Consider the following 20,282-nt stretch of genomic DNA (forward strand, 5'->3'; position numbering starts at 1 on the left):
GATGGAAACTATTCAAGGAGAGAAGCAACCTGGAATTAAGGAGAAACTTCCTAACAGTGAGAACAATTAACCAGTGGAAGAGTTTGCCTTCAGAAGTTTCATCACTGGGGGTTTTTAAGAAGAGACTGGACAGTGACTTGTCTGAAATGGTATAGGTCTCCTGCTTGAGCTGGACTGGACTAGAAGAACTCCAAGGCCTCTTCCTGCTCTATTCTGATTGACTGAACAGTTGTAATTGTATAGTCAACAAGCACAGAGCAAATAGAAATATGAACACTCGTAGTAACTTTATTGGTATTAATTAATTCTTTATTAAAAGCATCCTTAACTTTAAAATTATTTAAAATTATAAAATGTAGCTTTCAAATATATACAGACTGAAGGCAATAGTATTCAAGGTCGGTATGGAATATATGATAATTTTCTAACTACCGTGTTTCCCTGAAAATAAGACAGTCTTAATTTCTTTTGAACCACGAAATAAGGGCTTGGCCTTATTATTATCAGGGGGGTCCAGCAGAGAGAGGCTCCCTCTGTGCGCCATCAAGCCCTGCCCCTCCTGTGGGGAGATAACGCGAGTGGCCCAAAGGTGCCAAGCTGCGCGAGCACCCGTTCCCTCCCCCGCTTGCATGCCTCCCAGGCCTCACCATGTTCATTGGGTGAAGCTGGTGAGCACCTGGCTGGAAGCCACTGGAAGCAGAGGACGCCGGTCAGACCAGCCGCCTGCTGCCAAGTCTTCCAGGAGCCAGGGTAGAGAGTCTTACGGCAGCCGGGCCAGAGAGGTGGCGAAGGGCGAAGTCAGCTGCAGCTCTGCATGGGGAGACCGCGCTACTGCCGCTACCATCTGAGCACTGAAGATGGCTTCCTCTGTGGTTTCCAAACCCCAGCTGGAAGCCGCTGGAAGCGGAGAAGAAGCCGGTCAGGCCAGCTGCCTACTGTTGAGTCTTCTGGGAGCCGGGACAGTCATATGGAGTTGGAACCATAGAGTGGGAAGCGCACTTCCCAGAGCAGCCGCTGATAAAAGACTCTGCGTCGGCAGCAGCCGCTCTGGGAGTGCGCTTCCCGCTCTATGGTTCCAACTTCTTCTCCACTTCCAGCGGCTTCCAGCCGGGGTTTGGAAGCCGCAGAGGAAGCCATCCTCAATGCTGGGTGGGCATCATGTGGCAAGAAGTGCCAGGCAGCTGCTGTCTTGTGAGCGGGGCAGGAGTTTGCAGGTGAGGGGGAGGGATGGGTGGATGAATGAATGGGAAGCGGGTGGGCGCCAAGAACGCTGGGAGAGAGAGAACAAGAGGCAGCTCCTGATTAGCTCAGCTGATCCATGGGTCGCGATAAAGGGGCCCAGCTGCCATTAGCTGACCGGAGAAGGGAAGGGCTGCCTCCGGTACTGGCCACACCCACCATTCACTAGGACTTATTTTCAGGAGAGGGCGTATATTGATGCCCACCCCAAAAATCAGTCTTGGCCTTATTTTCAGGACATGTCTTATTTTCGGGGAAACACGTTAGTAGTACATCACTCATATTTGGTAAGTTATATGTAGATAATATATGCAGCACATCTAATAGCTAGACTCTGAATTCTTGTTTCGTAAGTTGTAAGATCATGCATAAAAAGGAGTAAAAAATAAAATATTGTCATGTCACATTTAGTTCCATTATACTCAGTGGTGTGTCAGCTTTGGAAGCCATATTAACACCAGAAGCTTCCATGCTGCCAACTTTTTGCACTTGGGAAAGTAGGAGGGAGGATTCAGTAGAGTGATTGTAGTTAGACATAATAGCATTCTTCCCTTCAGTCAAGGTCATGGTTTTCCTGCATCTGGAGGAAGAGTGGTTGCAGTGATGGCTCAAGTTGGGATGGATGGTGATTGGGCCATGTGATGGACTGATGGGTGCAGGGGTTGGATTTGGGGTTTTGATTTACTGAGGGAAAACCTGGAACTCTCAAATTCAGGTTTTCCCAGATGTGCTAGTTATACCTATTCCAATAAATGAAAGTTTTGAGATGATGCTTGTCTCGGAATTTTCTACTGGAGTTGGGTTGTTCTGGAACCCTGACATGATGTGATTCAGCCTGTTCAGGCCAGTTTTGGCAAACCAGTAGTTAAATTGCTGGCTGGCCCTGCCCCACCCCATCCCTTCCAGGAGTCCCCACGTGCCCCATTTTGGCTCTCATGTAAGTGCAGGGAGGCCTATTAGGCCCAAAACGGGGAGCAGGGAAATGGTGCACCCCCCACAGCCCATTTTCACTCTCAGGAGGTTCAGGGAGGCCTCCTAGGCCCAAAACAGGGTGCAGAGGGATGTGGCCCAGCTTGCTAGCCTGCCTTCCCTGTGGCCTTCCCTGTGGCCCAGCTACTTGCCTGTCTGGTGAGCCTTCCTTTGCCTGTTTGCCAGCAATAACAGCCTGTTACAGGGTCTTCCTAGGGCTCCCCGGCCTGTTAAAGGCTGAAATGGAGGATCCCTGGCCCCGATCTGCCCTTCCAGGCCCCGCCCAGGCCTTCCTAGGGCTCCCCCAGCCTGTTACAGGCTGAAATAGAGGGTCCCTGGCCCCAATCTGCCCTTCCAGGCCCCGTCCAGGCCTTCCTAGGGCTTCCCCAGCCTCTTACAGGCTGAAATGGAGGGTTTCTGGCCCTGATCCGCCCTCCCCACCCCATTTCCCATGGCTTTACTTTACTTACTTTTCGAAAGAGTTGCAGAAGAGGCTAAGCCAGGTGGCAGAGAAGCTAGTCTTTTATTCAGAACTTGGTGAAGCTATAAGAATGTGAGATGTAAGGAAAATAGCTTTCCCCATCTGAATAAAAGACTTCAGCTTCTCTGCCAGGCTTAGTTTTTACCCAGTCTGGTCAGGCTTAGTTTGGGCCCAGTCTGCTTGCTACTGACTGGCTAATTCGAATGAGCAGCTTCAGGGATTGGGCCATGGCAACCAATCAACAAGGGCCTTGCAGTTCAGCCCAATGAGACAAAGGAAGCTACCTCCCCTTTCATTGGCTGCTGCTGTTGCTGCCTCAATCCCTGAATCAGGAAGCTGCTGCTTCCAGGCCTAGGCCTGCTGGCCACATGGCCCCGGCTGAAGTCTTTTATTCAGAAGCTGGTAAAAATGTTTTTCTTAGATTTCACATTCTTACAGATTCGCCATCATCTGAATAAAACACTTTGGCTTCTCTACCAGTGGGTCAGCCTCTTCTGGACCTCTGGAGAACTTCAAAAAAAGTAAGATCTTCAAAAAGTAAGTAATAAAATAAATGGCATGATTATCATTTCCATTATTTTCAGTGGGAAGTAAAGGTAATTAAGTTAGCATGAATGTAACCTATTAAGATTATGTTTAAAAATATAAAAGAACTATATGTTAAAAATGTTCCTGATTTGCAACTAAATCATTTATGTCCGTCCTTTGATTTTTGTAGCAAATTGTAGATTTGTAGCAAAACAAATCCTTTCTCTCTGACCGGTTGCAGTCTGTGTTGGCAGGGGGCCAGAGGTCGACCCCGAGGCGCCTCATATGTGGGGTGCCACAAGGGTCGGTCCTCTCGCCCCTTCTGTTCAACATTTATGTAAAGCCGCTGGGCGAGATCATCCGTGGTTTCGGGGTGAAGTACCATCAATACGCTGACGATACTCAACTGTACATCTCCATCCCAGACCACCCCAACAATGCCCTTGAAGTGATGTCCCGATGCCTGGAGGCCGTGCGGATCTGGATGGGGAGAAACAGGCTCAGGCTCAACCCATCCAAGACCGAGTGGCTGTGGTTTCCGACGTCCCGATATAGTCAGTTGGTGCCATCACTGACTGTTGGGGGCGAATCGCTGCCCCCCACGGAGAGGGCTCACAACTTGGGCGTCCTCTTGGATTCACGGCTGTCTTTAGAAGAGCATTTGACGGCCGTGACCGGGAGGATTTTTCATCAGGTTCGCCTGATTCGCCCTTTCTGGATCGGGACTCTTTACGCACGGTCACTCATGCCCTCGTCACTTCCCACCTGGACTACTGCAACACTCTCTACATGGGGCTCCCCTTGAGGAACACCCGGAGGCTCCAACTGGCGCAGAGTGCAGCCGCGCGGGTGGCTATGGGAGCGACATGTAACACCTCTCCTGCGTGAGCTGCACTGGCTCCCGGTGGTCTTCCGGGTGCGCTTCAAGGTCTTGGTTAGAGACCTTTAGAGCGCTCCATGGCTTAGGACCTGGTTATCTACGGGACCGCCTGCTGCCACCAGTAGCCTCCTACCGGCCAGTATGCTCTCATAGAGAGGGACTCCTCTGGGTGCCGTTGGCCAAACAATGTCGACTGGCGGCCCCCAGGGGGAGAGCCTTCTCTGTGGGGGCACCTACTATCTGGAATGAGCTCCCCCCGGAGATACGGAGGATCCCGGATCTACGCACCTTCCGCCGTGCTCTCAAGACCTTTTTATTCCATCAGGCTGGCTTGGCCTAATCTTTCCCTTTTTAAAACGCAAATTTTAATTCGTTTTTAATTCATTGGGGTGTTTTAAATCTGTCTTCGGCCAAATTGTTTAATTTGGTTTTATTCTGTTTTTTAATTTTGTATTTATGTGTTTTTATCTTGTGGCTGTTCACCGCCCTGAGTCCTTCGGGAGTAGGGCAGTATAAAAATCAAATAAACTAACCTAAACTAAATAAACTAAAACAAAGATTTTTGTTTTGATAAAAGTGAATATTCATTGAGAATCAATCTGTTTCTTCAGAGTAGTTCCTCTCTCACCATTCACTAAAGCTCTACTCCTTAACTGATTTTTCTTAATACTTTGTCTATTTAGAACAACATAAAGGAAGCAGAAAAAAAAGACAACAGAATTCCTAAGGGAGCAAAATCCCTACAGCTATATAGAGACCCTACAGTGGTCTCTAAAGTGGTCTTAATTACCACAGTAAAAAGCTAATACAATGACTTTAAAATACAGCTATTACTATTTCCAAAAAATATATACTGGTACTTGCTAAAAATTTTAGAAGGTACCTATGTTAACAGATAGCTGCTTCCATTAGCAGAAGAACAGCTTCCAATATAGGGGGGAATAATCACAAATCCAGCAAGTTTTTATATTTGCTTGAGAGTCTGTGAGAAACCTTTTCTAATGTTAGAATGAGACTTCACTGAACAACTAATATAGTTTTGTCTTATTGTAGTTCTTGAAATCCATGTCACAGAATTCAATGTTTCAAAGGTATTCATATCATTTTAGCAATTTTTGACATAAGATTGCCAGATTTAAAAATTCTGAGTGTTTAAACATTTCATGGAAAAGTCTTTTTATAATGCCACTATCAAGCATTGTACATTAGGCTTGTCAAATTTCTTGTTTCTGATCAGATTGTATTTCATAATGCCTCAAGTGTATAATGGCTTATTTAGTTATATTAACAGAATAGATATCAGTAAAAATTATACCTTTATAGCAAAAAAAAGGTAAGTAATCCAAAAAACGTTCACAACATTTTTACAGAACTATAGATACGTTGAGGTGGGGCGTGACAAGGAGTGGCTAGGAGGGGAGGGGCCGGGCGAGGCATCCCTTGACGTGAGTGACATTGAGTTGGCCACACCCACCCAGTCACATGACCACCTAGCCATGCCCACAGAACCTATTGTTAAATTATTTGAATTCCACCACTGATTATACTGACATTTTCAGTATAGGAAGTAAACTCTAAGATGCAAGACGTTTATGATTTTTTTATAACATGCCAGGTATTTTTTTATTCTGGCAAAACATAAGAGGCAAAGCAAAAGATAAAAAAGAAGTATCCTCTTTGAATTGTGGAAGTAAGAAAATGATCAACTACTCTTTTTATAAGAAAATACTTGCAGTTGCTGGTTAGGAAAGACAGATTGTATTTTCTAAGCAGAATTTCTTCGAATTGGAGAAATTGGTAGTGGCAGAATCGGAGGAGGGGAGAAACACAGCAGCAGAATCCATGGAGGGGAGATTGTGTTAGATCGGCGCAGGAATGGAAGACGCAACCAGCTCGTTACATTAATAACTTTATTTAGAAACAGTAGCAAGACTGGCTGCGTGCTGCCGAAGCTCTCCTTATATTTGCTCCGGCAGTCGCACCGCCCCTGACAGTGATTCAAACTTTCCCGCCCGATGGCTGGCAGCCAATCCGGGCGGATGTCCTTATAAGGACATAACACTCCTCCCCTCTTAGTCCGAGAACAGTCAACGTTTGTCAATAAAAGTCACGTAATCACGCAGGTACGTAGGATGCCTCGGCACCCTAGTTGACCTGCGCAGTCTCACTTCTTCCTCGTCCCCGACCCGGACGGATGGGGCTCCTGTGTCTCCTGGTTCCCTCTCCGGAACCGGGCTCGGTTCGGCTGGCGAGTGTGCGGGGTCACCCTCAGCGCCTCCGGCCGGACCGCAGACCTTGGATGGCTGGTTCTGATGGTCTTCCTCTGGCCTGTGGATCTATCGTCTTGTCGAGGCTGCTCGGTTCCGACCCGGGGAGAGCGTCTGAGTCTCGGTAAGTCCCAGGCTGTCACTTGCTCCTCCTCGGTCTCCTGGGCGCTGTGGTTTGGCTGCGGTTCGGCTCGTTGTCGTCTGGGGGGTGGTTCGGATCGGTGCCCTCGGGTCCGGTCTGCCAGCGGTGGATGGTGTTGGGTCGTGTTGTGCTGTCCGACCTCGCAGGGGTGGCGCAGGTCCCCTTGGTCGAGCTGGTTTGGCCTACCCCGTCGGGTCGGTGGTGGTCGACCTGGTCGGGATGTCGTTGTGGGGCTACCTCCGCGGGTTGGTGGAGGTCTCCCCTGCCGGAGTGGCGCAGGCCTCCCTGGCTGGGTTGTTGTCGGCTTTCCCTTCACCCTAGTCCCTGGTCTACCGCGGGTTGGTGGCTGGGGTCATCTGGGCTGGGTTGTTCTTGCCGGGTTGTCTTCTGTGCTGGGCGGGGGTCCCTCTCGCCGGGGAGTTGTGTGCCACCCTCACCCCTGGGCTGTGGTATGCCCACCTCGGATGGTCCCCGGTCTACTCGCCTGTAGTGGAGGTCTCCCTGGCAGGGCTGTCGCTGATTGCCTTTGCTGGATGGGTGCGATGCTCCCCTTCAGGGTATGTCCCGGTCTACTCGTGGGCTGTTTTGGTAGTCCCTCGCCCTGTCGTGCCCGGTGCCCACCTCGCTGGGTTGGTGTTGCCATCCCCCATGCGGCTGGCCCCGGTCTACCGCTCTGGACTGTCGGTGGGTTAGCGCCTGGTAGTGTGCTTGGCCGGCCTCGTCGGGGTGGCGGTGGTCTGCCTCGCCGTGGTGTGGTAGGCCTACCTCGTCGGGGTGTTGTAGGCCTATCTCGCCGGGGTGTTGTAGGCCTACATCGTTGGGGTGTTGTAGGCCTACCTCGTCGGGGTGTTGCAGGCCTACCTCGTCGGGGTGTTGCAGGCCTCCCTCGTCAGGCTGGTTTTCTTGTGCTCCCCCCCACCTTTTCCGGAGCTGGTCGATGTGACGTCTACAGACCTGTCCATCTTCCAGCTCCACGGTGTAGGACTTTGGGCCGGTTGTGCTGTCTATCTTCAGCCACTTAGGAGAGCCGTGGAAGTTTAGCGCGAAAACCGAATCTCCCTTGCTGAAGGCGCGAAGCGGGCGGCTGGCCGTTGCGGTCACTTCTGGGCTGTATTGGGGGTGCAGCCGGTCCAATGGTGACCTCAACCTTCTGCCCATCAACAATTCGGCCGGGCTCTTGTGGGTGGTGGCATGCGGCGTGATGTGCTGGGTGAGGAGGAAGTTGTCTATTCTTTCCTGCCAGTCGCCCGTGCCCATCTTGGTGAGTGCCTCCTTGGTGAGTCTCACCATTCGTTCCACTTGTCCGTTCCCAGCCGGCCTGTACGGGGCGGACAGGGCATGGCGGATGCCTCGTCCTGCCAGGAATGCCTCCATGGCCAGGGATGTGAGTTGGGGGCCGTTGTCAGAGACCAGCACATCCGGCAGTCCATGGGTGGCGAAAAAGCGGCGCAGGGCCCGGATCGTCGCTTCCGTTGTGGTAGATGCCATGGGTACCACCTCGAGCCACTTGGAGAAGGCATCGACGACGATGAGTACGTGGTGCCCTTGCATCAGACCCGCGAAGTCGATATGGATCCTCGACCAGGGGTTGCTGGGGGTCTCCCACTTCGCTGTTTCGGCTTGTGGTGGCGCTGGGCGTACTTCTTGGCACAGGTCACATCTGGAGACCCATTCTTCGATGTCTCTGTCCAGTGAGGGCCACCAGACGTAACTCCGTGCCAGGGCCTTCATGCGGAAGATGCCTGGGTGCCCTTTGTGTAATGTCTCTAGCGCCCGCCGTTGCAGAGTGCTTGGAATCAGCACCCTGTCTCCCCATAGCAAACAGCCCTTCATTGTGGACAGCTCCTTCTGCTTCCTGACGAATGGGCTGAACTTTTTCTCCATCTTCTCAGATGGCCACCCTCTGAGGACCCAGGACTTCACTTGGCGGAGTGTGGAGTCCTTTTGGGTGAGGACGGCCACATCTGCGGACGAGACTGGACAGCTGGCGTCATCGTCTATGTGGAAGAGGTGGAGCGTGGGGGCTGGGTCTTCTACTGGATCCTTCAATGGGCATCTACTCAGCGCATCGGCGTTTCCTATGGCTGTGCCTGGCTGGTGCACGAGCCTGTAGGAGTAGCCGGCTAGGAAGATGGCCCATCTCGTCATCCGCGGGGACATGAAGGTCGGGGTGGGTTGGTCGCCTGCGAGGAGCCCCAGGAGTGGCTTGTGGTCGGTTACTATAGTGAAATTCCTCCCGTAGAGGTATTCATGGAAGCGTTTCACTCCTGCAACGATGGCCAAGGCTTCTTTGTCCAGCTGGCTGTAGTTGCGTTCCGCGCCGGACATGGTCTTTGAGAAGTAGGCTATTGGGGCTTCGGAGCTGTTGGGCAGTTCGTGGCTGAGGACTGCCCCCACCCCGTAAGGCGACGCATCGCAGGTTAGCTTAATGGGGAGCGTCTCATTGTACTGGATGAGGACGCTTTTGGAAGTTAAAAGTCCTTTCACGGCCCGGAATGCTGCTTCCTCTTCTTGGCCCCACTTCCAGGAAGCCGCTTTCCCCGACAGGCGGTGGAGTGGCTCAGCAACTGTGGCTTTCTGTTTGAGAAACATTGCATAGAAGTTAAGCAATCCAAGGAATGCCTGAAGTTCCGTTTTATTTTTGGGGCTCGGAGCTTCATGGATTGCTTTCACCTTTGATTTGGTGGGGTGGATGCCAGTGCTATCTATGAGATAGCCCAAGAACTCGACTTCCTGTACTCCTAGGATGCATTTATCTCTCCTGACTCTCAAGCCCTTGGCCTTGAAGCGCTGCAGGACAAGCCTGAGCCTTTCAAGGAGTTGTGCCTGTGAATCTCCGGAGATTAGTACATCGTCAAAGTATGGCACCACCCCTGGAACGCCTTGGAGAAGGCGTTCCATCATTGATTGGAATATGCCGGGGGCAGCACTGACTCCAAACTGGAGACGGTTACATTTGAATGCCCCCCTGTGTGTGACTATTGTTTGTGCCTCCGCCGTTTTTTCATCCACTGGCAGTTGCTGGTAAGCCTGGGCCAGGTCCAGTTTCGCAAAAATTGAGCCAGTTCCCAGGGAATGCAGCAGATGTTGCACCACTGGGACTGGGTATGCGCTCTGTGCCAACGCCTTGTTGATGGTACAACGATAGTCGGCGCAGATGCGCACAGACCCATCATGCTTCAGTGGGGTCACAATGGGGGTCTCCCATGAGGCATGATCGATCGGTTCCAGGACGCCCTGGGCGATCAGCTTATCCAGCTGCTCGTCTACTTTAGGCCGCAGGGCAAATAGAACCCGGCGGGGCTTCAGCCTAATTGGGGTGATTCCCTTGTCCAGATTAAAGGAGATTGGCCTCCCCACAAATTTCCCCAGCTTACCATCGAAGACTTCTTTGAACTCTTCGATGAGGTTGTCGAGTTCATCCCTGCGAATTTGATGGATGCCTCCGATGGATAGCCCCAGCGGCTTAAACCACTCCACTCCTAGCAGGTTCGGTCAGCTGTTCTCCACGACTGTGATGGGAAGCTTGCCTTGGAACTCGTTGTAGGAGACTCGGATGTTTGCTCTTCCTAAGACTCCAGTGGGGTTTCCCCCAAAATTGACGAGCTTTGAGTGTAGTGGCTTCAGGTCTCGTTTGCTGATGCTGGGTTGCAGGTGCTTCAGCTGGTGCCAATCCATGATGGAGTAGACCGAGCCCAAGTCTACCTCCATTGAGCAGGGTGATCCCTCCACGTGGATGGTCACGTGGAACTTGGTAGCATTGTCCGAGTTTGTGTGGGCGATGGTCGTCTGGTGGACCGCTCCGCTCCGGGGAAATTCGTCGTCTCTGCGTCTAGATGGGCCAGAGGACCGTTTGGATGATCTCTGGTATTCTTTTCGATTTTCGCGGGGACGGTGGCTGGAGGGTTCTGGGGCTGGTTCCTCGGCTCTGCAAGCTTCGGCGATGTGACCCCTTCTGTTGCAGTGTCTGCAGGTCGCATCTCTCCACTTGCAGGTTGCCCTGGCATGGTCCCCTCTGCAGCTGGCACAGCGCTCCCCCTGGTAACTTCTTTGAGCGGTTTCCCGCCTTGGGGATCTGGATACTTTGTGGACGGTGGACTCCTCCTCCGATTCCGATCCAGCTGTGGAATCCTCAGTTGATGATTGCTTTGTGGTGCGAATCTTGTGGATTCCCTTTGCTCTGCTTACCGCGGCTGCCGCTTTTTCTGAGATTTCGGATGCGGTGGCTTCCTCCACCACATCCTTGAGCACGAGTTTCTTCCTGCTCAGGAATTTCTTTTGCAGGCCTCTGTCCCTCATGCCGAAAATCACGCGGTCAGCAATGGCATTGTCCACATGGTCAAATTCGCAGCTGGCTGCGATTTGGCGCAGGGCGGCCACGAATTCTTTGATGGTCTCACCTTCCTTCTGATCCCTCTGATGGAAGGTGAAACGGTTCGCCACTGGTGTTCCTGTTGGGTCATAATGGTCCTCCAGGATCTGCAGCAGGTCCGCCCATGGTACTTCTTCGATGTCTCGTGGAGCTACGAGATCGATGGCCATGTCGAGAACTTCGGAGCCGCAGTTGGCCAGGAAAATGCCCTTTTTTCGGTCATCGTCGGCATCCCTGATGTTGTTGCCTCTCAGGTATTGCCGAACTTTGACCACGTAGGATTTCCACTTGTCCTTCTCTGGGCGGAAAGGAGCAAGGGCTGGCAAAGTGACTTCAGCGGATGCCATGCCTTCGGAAATGCCTACTGGTGGTTTCAGGTGCCGGTGTCTTGGTCTTGTTGGCTTGGCACCACGAGGTTCGTCTCTTGCTCTAGTCCTTCGTCGCCAGTGTTAGATCGGCGCAGGAATGGAAGACGCGACCAGCTCGTTACATTAATAACTTTATTTAGAAACAGTAGCAAGACTGGCTGTGCGCTGCCGGAGCTCTCCTTATATTCGCTCCGGCAGTTGCACCGCCTCTGACAGTGATTCAAACTTTCCCGCCCGATGGCTGGCAGCCAATCCGGGCGGATGTCCTTATAAGGACATAACAGATTGTAGCAGAAGCAGAATCCATGGAGGGGAGATCATAGCAGCAGTAGATTGGCGGAGGGGAGATCATAGCAGCAGAGACAAGCAGCACAGTAGCAGAGGTGCATGGAGTTAGAGAGATCTGATCTCTAAAGATGAGTGGCAGGCTGAGCGGAGCAGACCAGACAGCCAATCGGAAAGTTAAACGGCTGGCCGAGAGAGCTGACCAGAGCAGAAACGAGTCTGAAAAAACCTCAGCACCGAAAGACAGAACCAAGCTGGGAGAGAAACCAACATGAGGCCGGAGCAGCAAACAATGGAAAAGGCAACAAACTAAGCCTGAGGTTCCAATAGGCAGGGATGGAAGGCCCCAGTAGAGAATAAAAATAAATACAATAGAAAAGAAAAATAAATAGGCAAATAATAAGGACAAGAGTAGAAAATTGGAAATCAAGGAAGAATAGTATTAATAAAGAGCAATCAAATAAATAAGGCAAATCTTAAATAATAAGGTAAGGAGGAATTGGAGCTCAAAAACTTTTTAAAAATATAGGGAAGAAAAGGATAAATAAAACTAACATAATAGTAAGCAAGTTACATAAATAACAAGGCAGAGAAACGAGGACATAGACAGAAAAAAAGGATAGAAAGAAATAGGGATAATTACCTAAAACAGAGAAGGTAGAAACAAGGCTAACAGGAAAGCACATCCACCAACCAAAAAAGGGATTTTCAAATTCTAAATTTTTAAATCTTAAAACTTTTAAACTTTGAAAACTTTAAATGAACTATTACATTTTTAAAGTAAGGGATAGGCTGCACCTCACAAAAACGGGGGAAAATGTACTAAGAAAAAGACTGGTCTAACTCATCAGAAGGGCTTTAAACTAAAACTGAGGGTGAGCATGGAGGGTGACCAACTTTAGTATCTCTAGAACACAACCATAAATCCCAAGAAAACAAATCAAACAATGAGGTAGGGAGTGATGAGAAAAAAAAAGAAAAGAAAAACTCAAACAACAATTAGGAGATGCAGGAATTATACCCATGGACAGGCATAAAAGTCTTAAATGCAGGCTTCCGGTGGCGACATTGTGGCAGTGCAGAGGAAAGAGGACGGTCTCCATCGTTTAACTCTGAGTTTTTCACGATTGGGGACCCTTCGGGGGCACAGAGAGCCTGGAGAGCCACGCGAAATAAAGGGGAAGCCTGGGGGGTAGCGGGATGAAAGGCGATCACCAGCTGCAATGAAAGGAAACCCCTTAAACCTGGCGTGAAAGCATCTGCTATTGCAAGATGGCAGACCCGAGTCCATGACTAGACACAGACGATGCAGAAGCAAGGATATATTTAACAGACTGTGTCATTGAAGTGAGTAGAGAACTGTAGAGAAGAGCCTAAAGAAAAGTAAGTCCTTGATTTTTGGTGAAAGAAGGAAGCTCAATTTGTGAGGAAATCCTCAAAGCAAGCGGCAACCCAGTGGGAAGAGCTGTGAGTCAGCAAATTAAAATAACTAAAGATTGAGAGAAGGAAGACAAAGAACATTGTGGCAAGAGCTTTAGGAGAAGAGGAGAGGCAAGAAAGTGGCTGGGAGAAGATTGGAAGGTGTAATTTGAAACCCAAAACGAAGAAAGATTGAAAATAGAAGAAAGAGAAAAGGGAGATGGTACAGTGAAGATGAGAGACGGCGGAGTGAGCAAGATGAGACGACAGGTGACAGACAGCTAGAAGGCGGAAAAAAATTGGTGGTCCAGGAGAGCAGCGAGAGAAGTGAAAAAATCGAAGGAAAGCAAATTGAGACAGAGAAGGAGCAGTATGTAGCAGAAGGCTGGAGAAAGTAAAAGAGACAGAGAAAGGACGAGACATGGCAACAAGAGTAACAAGAGTGGATTGGCGCCAGATGGAGGAAGATTGGAGAAGGAAACTGCCTCTTTAGAGAGACTGTGAGCCAAGTAGGAGGAAAAAAAGAAAGTGAACTGTGTTGGAGAAGGAGAAGAGAGGTTCAAGAGTAGAAGAGAAAGGAGGGACAGTGGATATAGAAGAGAAAGAAAAACAAAGAAACGGAGGTTCGGAGAGAAAGTGTGAAATTAATAGGCTGCTAGCTAAATAAGGAAATATTAAAAGGATTAAATGTATAGGCTATATATAGATACTTAATATACAGATAAGAGTTATAATAATTGATTTAGAGTTATAAGTATATTTTATTTACAATTAACTGACTGATAGTTCTATATATATATATATTAATTAATTTGAGTATTGTGAAAATAATATTTATAGACATTATATAAATATATAGTGGTAGTGAATAATTAGAGGCTAAGTGGATTAAGTTAGGGTATTAAGAGGAGATTAAGGTATAAAGGTATAAAGAAGAGTTAAGAGAACAAACAGCATTGTATTCAAGATACTGCCAAGATTGGTTATAAAGGGAATTGAGTAGATTTGAATTAAGTTGAAAATTAATTAAGAGTACTGTAAACTTGAGTAATATGACAAGCACTACAACGACAACATTGAGAACAGGAAAGAAAACAACATCAAGCCCATCACTGACACCCTTATCCCCATCTGTCAGAGAACATTTGAAGGAATGCTGGGGACAGAAAAACAGAGCGTAATATCGAACATGCAAACTATGCAGACAACATTATTGGCCATTCAGGAAACGATGATGAAGATGCAGGAAACAATGTATAAAAATCATATAGAATTGAAACGAGATATGAATAAATTGGACAATAAGATAGAGACGATACAACAAACAATTGAGAAAAATGAAGAAAGAATAAAAACAGTGGAAGTGAGGTCAGAACAAATGGGAAAAAAAGTTGACGTAGTAGACAAAAAGTTGATGGCAATGAACAAGGGACTCAAAGAATCAATTATCCACCTGGAAATAGAGAGAGCTGCATTCTATCTAAGATTCCAGAATATAATGGAAGAAAAGGAAGAAGACTTGGGCACTATTATGGCAAGGCTGATAGTGGGAGCATTACAAAGGGATAGACAAGAAATATTATTGGAGATCAACAACGCGTACTGAATTCACACAAACTACGCTAGGCACAATAGACTGCCATGAGAAGTTCATATAAGATTTGAGAGAAAGAAAGTCAGAGACATAATTTATAAGATTACGAGAGATGACCCAATGATTTATAAGGATAAAGAAATACAAACATGTTTTAATCCCGAAGAGAAGAGACTATAGGTTTCTCGGTGCTCAGCTGATTAAAAGAAATATACTATTTAGATGGTTAATCCCAGAAGGGATGTTGGTATCATGGCAGGAGAGAAAGATCAAGATAGACAATATAGACAAGGCACAAGAACTCTATGATCAGCTGGAGGGGGTAGAAGAAGAGAGCAGTAGCAAAGAGGAATTAGAATCTAGAAGTCAGGAAGACCAGCAATGGGAGCTAAAAGAAATAGAACTGGAGATAGAAATCAAGGAAGAAAAGGGACAAAGGGAAGGAGAAGGAGCGGGTTTGAGAACACGACCACAAAGAGATGTTAGAATCAATAGAAGATAGAAACCAATATATAATTAGAACAATGGAAGAAGAAATTAGGGTAATATCGATTAATGTTAACAGATTAAATGCCCCTGCTAAAAGAAAACAAATACTAACAAAATTAGCAAAACGAGGTATAGATATAGTGTGCCTACAAGAGGTACATATAAAAGAGCAGCATAGAAAATGTTTGGAATTCCCGAAATTAGGAACACTATACACAGCATTAGTGGAACAAAAACAGAGGGGAATAGTGGTATATATTAGGAAGGGAATAAATTAAATTAAATTAAAATATCAAGATATAGATGGAAGAGTTTTAATGATAGAACTACAAATTGGGCAGAAATCATGGTTGTTGGTGACAATTTACGCCCCAAATGAGAATCAAAAAGAAGGAGCACCCATGGGATCACCCCTCTCACCTGTCATTGCCAACCTCTATATGGAATACTTTGAAACCCAAGCTCTAGAAAAATCTGATCACAAACCCAAACTCTGGCTCAGATATGTAGATGACACCTTCATAATCTGGCCACATGGGAAAGAAAAACTGGACAACTTCCTCACACACCTCAACAGCCTACACCCCAAAATACAGTTCACCATGGAAACAGAAGCGAACAACCAACTTCCCTTCCTGGATGTCTTAGTCTACAGAAAATCCAATGGCTCCCTAGGACACACTATCTACCAGAAGAAAAAACACACAAACCGCTATCTGCACGCACTCTCACACCACCACCCTGCCCAGATCAACTCTGTAGCCAAGACACTCATTTCCAGAACAAAATGCTTAGCTGACGAACAACACCTAAAAACCGAACTACACACTCTCACTAACGTACTAACATCCAATGGATTCCAAAGAAATAAGATCACCAACCTAATCCAAAAAGAAACCCCCACTAAAATCCAAGACAGAGAACAAGAAAATGGCAAAGCCCTCCTCCCATACATAAAAGGCACCACAGACAGAATAAGCAAAATCCTCCACAAACATAACATCAAGACAGCATTCTGCACAAACCGAAAAATATCCACCATCCTAAGGAACCCCAAAGACAAAATTGAGTTAGAAAATCAAGGAGTATATGAAATCCCATGCACCGCCTGCCCCACCACATACATCGGACAAACCAACAGACGAATAAGTGCACGCATAGAAGAACACAAGAACTCAGTCAGAAAAGAGGAACCAACTTCTTCCCTGGTCCAACACCTTAAAGCCACAGGACATGATATTGACTTTAAAAAGACCAGAACTATCGCCAAAACTGAACACTTTAACAACAGAATAATCAGAGAAGCCATCGAGATAGAAAAATGCCCACACAGCATGAACAAACGAGACGATACCTCCCGCCTACCAGCCATTTGGAAACCCGCCCTTATTGACAAACGAGTCCCTAGCACGACGAATGACACCAGACCCACACTCACGAGAGCCACACAGGATGTCACCACCACACATCCACGCAGAAAGCAGACTCAAACCCACACTGATAATGAGCCACGACCAAGGACCAGAAGCCAGACCGCAGCTGCATCATTAGCCACTTTAAACCCCTCCAATCCATACATGAAGCAGACTGACACCCACCATGAAGAGCTCGCACGGCCACAAACACGAAGCCAAACAACAACAACGCAGCTCACCAGCTCAAATCCCCCTGCAACTCAGACTAAGCTGAGCACAACCAAGCCCCCACCCAAACAGAACACACCCCCAGCCAATCAGAGCACAACCCACCCCCCATCCAATCAGAGCACAGCCAAGTCCCCACCCAATCAGCTCACACCCCCACTAGCAGTTAAAAGGAAGAGACAGCTGCGATCTCACATTGCTCCTGGAAGCACGAAGCCGAGAACACCAGCCTGAAGATGACGAATGAGACTTCGTCGAAACATAGAGTACTATGAAGCACATCCTGAAAAACAGGTGGCACTAATATTTTTAGACGCCCAGAAAGCATTCGATAATCTTAATTGGTAGTTTTTGTTCCAACAGATCAAAGATATGAGATTTGGAGGGAAGTTCGAGAAACAATAAAGGTGATATACACGACACAAACAGCTAGAGTGATAATTAATGGGGATAACACAGAGAAATTTGAATAAAGGAGTAAGACAGGGATGCCCAATGTCACCTCTGCTTTTCATCTTGACATTAGAAGGGCTGCTAACCCAAATTAGATACAATAGAGAGATAAAAGGACTAAAGGTAAAAAAAGAAGAATATAAGACAGAGGCATTTGCGGATGACCTAGTTTTCTTCATAGAAGAGCCTCTGGAAACAGGAAACACCTTAATTAATGAAATAGAAAAATTTGGGACAGTGGCAGGACTGAAAATTAATAGAGAAAAGATTAAAATGTTAGTAAAAAATTTAACTGAAAAAGAAAAGAAAGAATTAGAAAAAGATTTGGGATTGCAAATTGAAAAAAAGATTACATATTTAGGAATTTGGCTCACTGTAAGGTGTTCTTCAATAAAAGATGATATTTATAAAAAACTGATATAACAAATAAAAAAGATTTAAAGATTTGGGGAAAATTACAGTTATCACTACTAGGAAGGATAGCAGTGGTTAAAATGAATATATTGCCAAAATTATTATATCTATTCCAGACAGTCCCTATAAAATTGGAAAGGAGATTCTTTGAGGAATTAAATAAAATAATTAAAAAAATTATTTGGCTAGGTAAGAAAGCACAGATAAATATGAAAATGTTACAAGATAGCATTACGGTCTTTGACTAGCCTTTACAATAAAAAAAAACACAGTAAAAAGAACAGTTTAATACAACAATTAGTTGTTAGAGAAGAGAAAAATAATGGGACAATAAAGCAGCATGCCTAATTTAAAAAAATTCTGAACGTGTGACTTGGTAAAAAAAAAAATTGGCCACCTGATGTGTAAGTGTAGATGCCCCTTAAAAAATAATAAACATAAAATTTATCCATATACATATAATATATAATAAACATAAAATGCATGGCCCTCATAGTTGGAAATGATTGGTGCAATCAAAGCACATCTTAGGGCATTGTAGACACCAAAGTCTAAGTGATTTAAAGTGAGGCAAAACAAGGTACTAGGTAAGGATGCACATTTCTCTGCTGCTCTCACTGCTTCATATTTGTTTAGATTTGCAATTCCTTTAGTCATATTGAATTAACACTGTATCAAAGCAAGCTTATTCTAAGCATATGCTAGGTTCTAGCAATCACTTCATGTTTAAAAGGTGTGGTATGATTTGTGGCACTTTTTTCAGATCCCAGACCAAAAAATGAGTAGCAATGTTTTAAGCAGTATTCTGAACAAAAATCTAACTGACCCAAATAGAGAGAATGTTCATCAACAAAAATTCTAATGTGACTATACTATTTAGCAATCAATATTGTAGCTGGTCTGCATTCATATACAAAGTAGTCTGTTTGCTAAAAGTTTATGTGTAGATTCTAATTTAATGTTCTGGCCTAAGAAAGAAATGCCCAGTATTTATTCAATATATAATATCATCATCACTTTTGTTAATTTTATTCCATTTAGCCTTTAAGATCACTTTGAAAAGGAATTTTGAATCTTAAAAAATATAAGTATGGACACAAAAACTCATTATGTATGTTCGCAAATTATTTAGTAATATTTATAATAACCTGCATTCTATAGTGATCTATTTTATATGCACAAAACACATTTATCTCAGCAGAATAATGTAACTTCTGTTTGTTTATTTATTCATTTATTTAATGTCTACACTGACCATCTCACCTAAGTGACTCTGGACAGTTTACAACATTCTTCTACAATATAGATAAATATACTGGATAATACCTACCACCCATGTTATTGTCAGTTCTCTATTGCTTCCACCTCCTCCTCCAACCTCAGAAGGGGCCACATTTGGAGCTGAATAATAGAAAATAATGATAATAAAGATCCATCTGCTTCCATGAAATAAAAACATCATTAATTTCTCCATTATTAATTATATGCATTTGAGATATGTCTTGCACAATTTTAGGCATTGAATAATGAAATATAGACTGCTACCAGCATAAATCTGCCAATTTTCTTCAGTTACTGAATTTACACTTTTCCACAGTGAATAGTTTCTCTTTGGAGACCATGGGTAAGCAGATACTAGAAGGATATATTGTTCTTAGCTCAAGAGTTTATACTTAATGCATAATATTTTGAAATCAGATAATGTGCATGCTTATATTTTATGGCTTGCTTACAGCAGCCTTCCCCTCAAAGTAAGATCTTCCTGAAGGGGTAAAGTAGAACATCATTTTCAATCAGTATGGACATAGAATGTGCCTAATGAGAAATTTAGTTTTACCCATCTGGAAATACAGAGTTGGAGAAACCTGACCCACAAGATAGTTTGCATTATATTTGCCATTTGACAAATGATATTTATTTGATAATGATAATCTATTTATGATTACTATAAAATACATAATAAAGAATCAAAGCTGAACTGGCTAGGCCTACTTGCCTCTGATGCACCCGTCTTCTATTCATGAAGACTTTGTAATTCAACATCAACACATCTGGAAAGTAGCAGGATAGGAAATGCTACATTTAAATACTAGATTCTAGATATGCTTTGAACTATCCTAAAAATTAAAATGTCATCAAAAAGTCTAAAGGCAAGAAGAGTCAGAGTGGTAGGCTAGAAAAAGAGACTAACTCAAATTGTGTATCATTTTCACAGGTTAAGAGCCTGGCTAAAGAAGAATACTGAAAAGCAGGTCAACCCTGGACAATGTAACAATTTATTTATACTAGAGCTGAGTGCAACCAGAAAAAGCAAGATGCAACGTGAAATGTCAGATCCAGCCAGGCATATCATCACCCCTACAAGAAAATCCATCTGATAAATCTGATATTTCAAATAACAGTACCAAGCCTCATATATCTTTGGAAGGTATATGCAAGTTTCACTGTTTGTGACTGCAGCAGAGGCTTTTTAGAACTGGAACTAGATAGAAACCCAGCCATCCCTGACAATGCTGGAAACAATAGGGAGAGATAATATTCAAAAAGACTGATGCAGGGAGATGAAGCTTTGCAGAATTATATTCTGACCAAATCAAGGCTGTACACTTTTACCTGCATTTGGATATAGAATATAGAGATTGTGTTAAGGTTGCCCAGATGGTTTGTGCCTAGTTGGAGCAAATTTATCTATGGTGTTCAAAGTCTCTTCAACATTGTTGATACTTGAGCTGATATCAA

General features: G+C 45.6%; 1 protein-coding gene across 1 annotated transcript in view; it reads right to left on the reverse strand.

Annotated features, from left to right (window-relative positions):
* The window catches only part of CNTN1 (contactin 1), a 372,977-nt gene that overhangs the window by 19,552 nt on the left and 333,143 nt on the right, over window positions 1–20,282 (reverse strand). Inside the window, exon 19 of the mRNA XM_070947941.1 lies at window positions 18,874–18,944. Within this exon, the coding sequence (XP_070804042.1) occupies window positions 18,874–18,944 (71 nt within the window). The remainder of the gene's footprint in view (window positions 1–18,873; window positions 18,945–20,282) is intronic.

Source organism: Pituophis catenifer, unplaced genomic scaffold (assembly GCF_029215685.1).
Source record: "Pituophis catenifer annectens isolate HBS135680 unplaced genomic scaffold, rPitCat1.0.hap2 SCAF_7, whole genome shotgun sequence".
NCBI lineage: Eukaryota > Metazoa > Chordata > Lepidosauria > Squamata > Colubridae > Pituophis > Pituophis catenifer.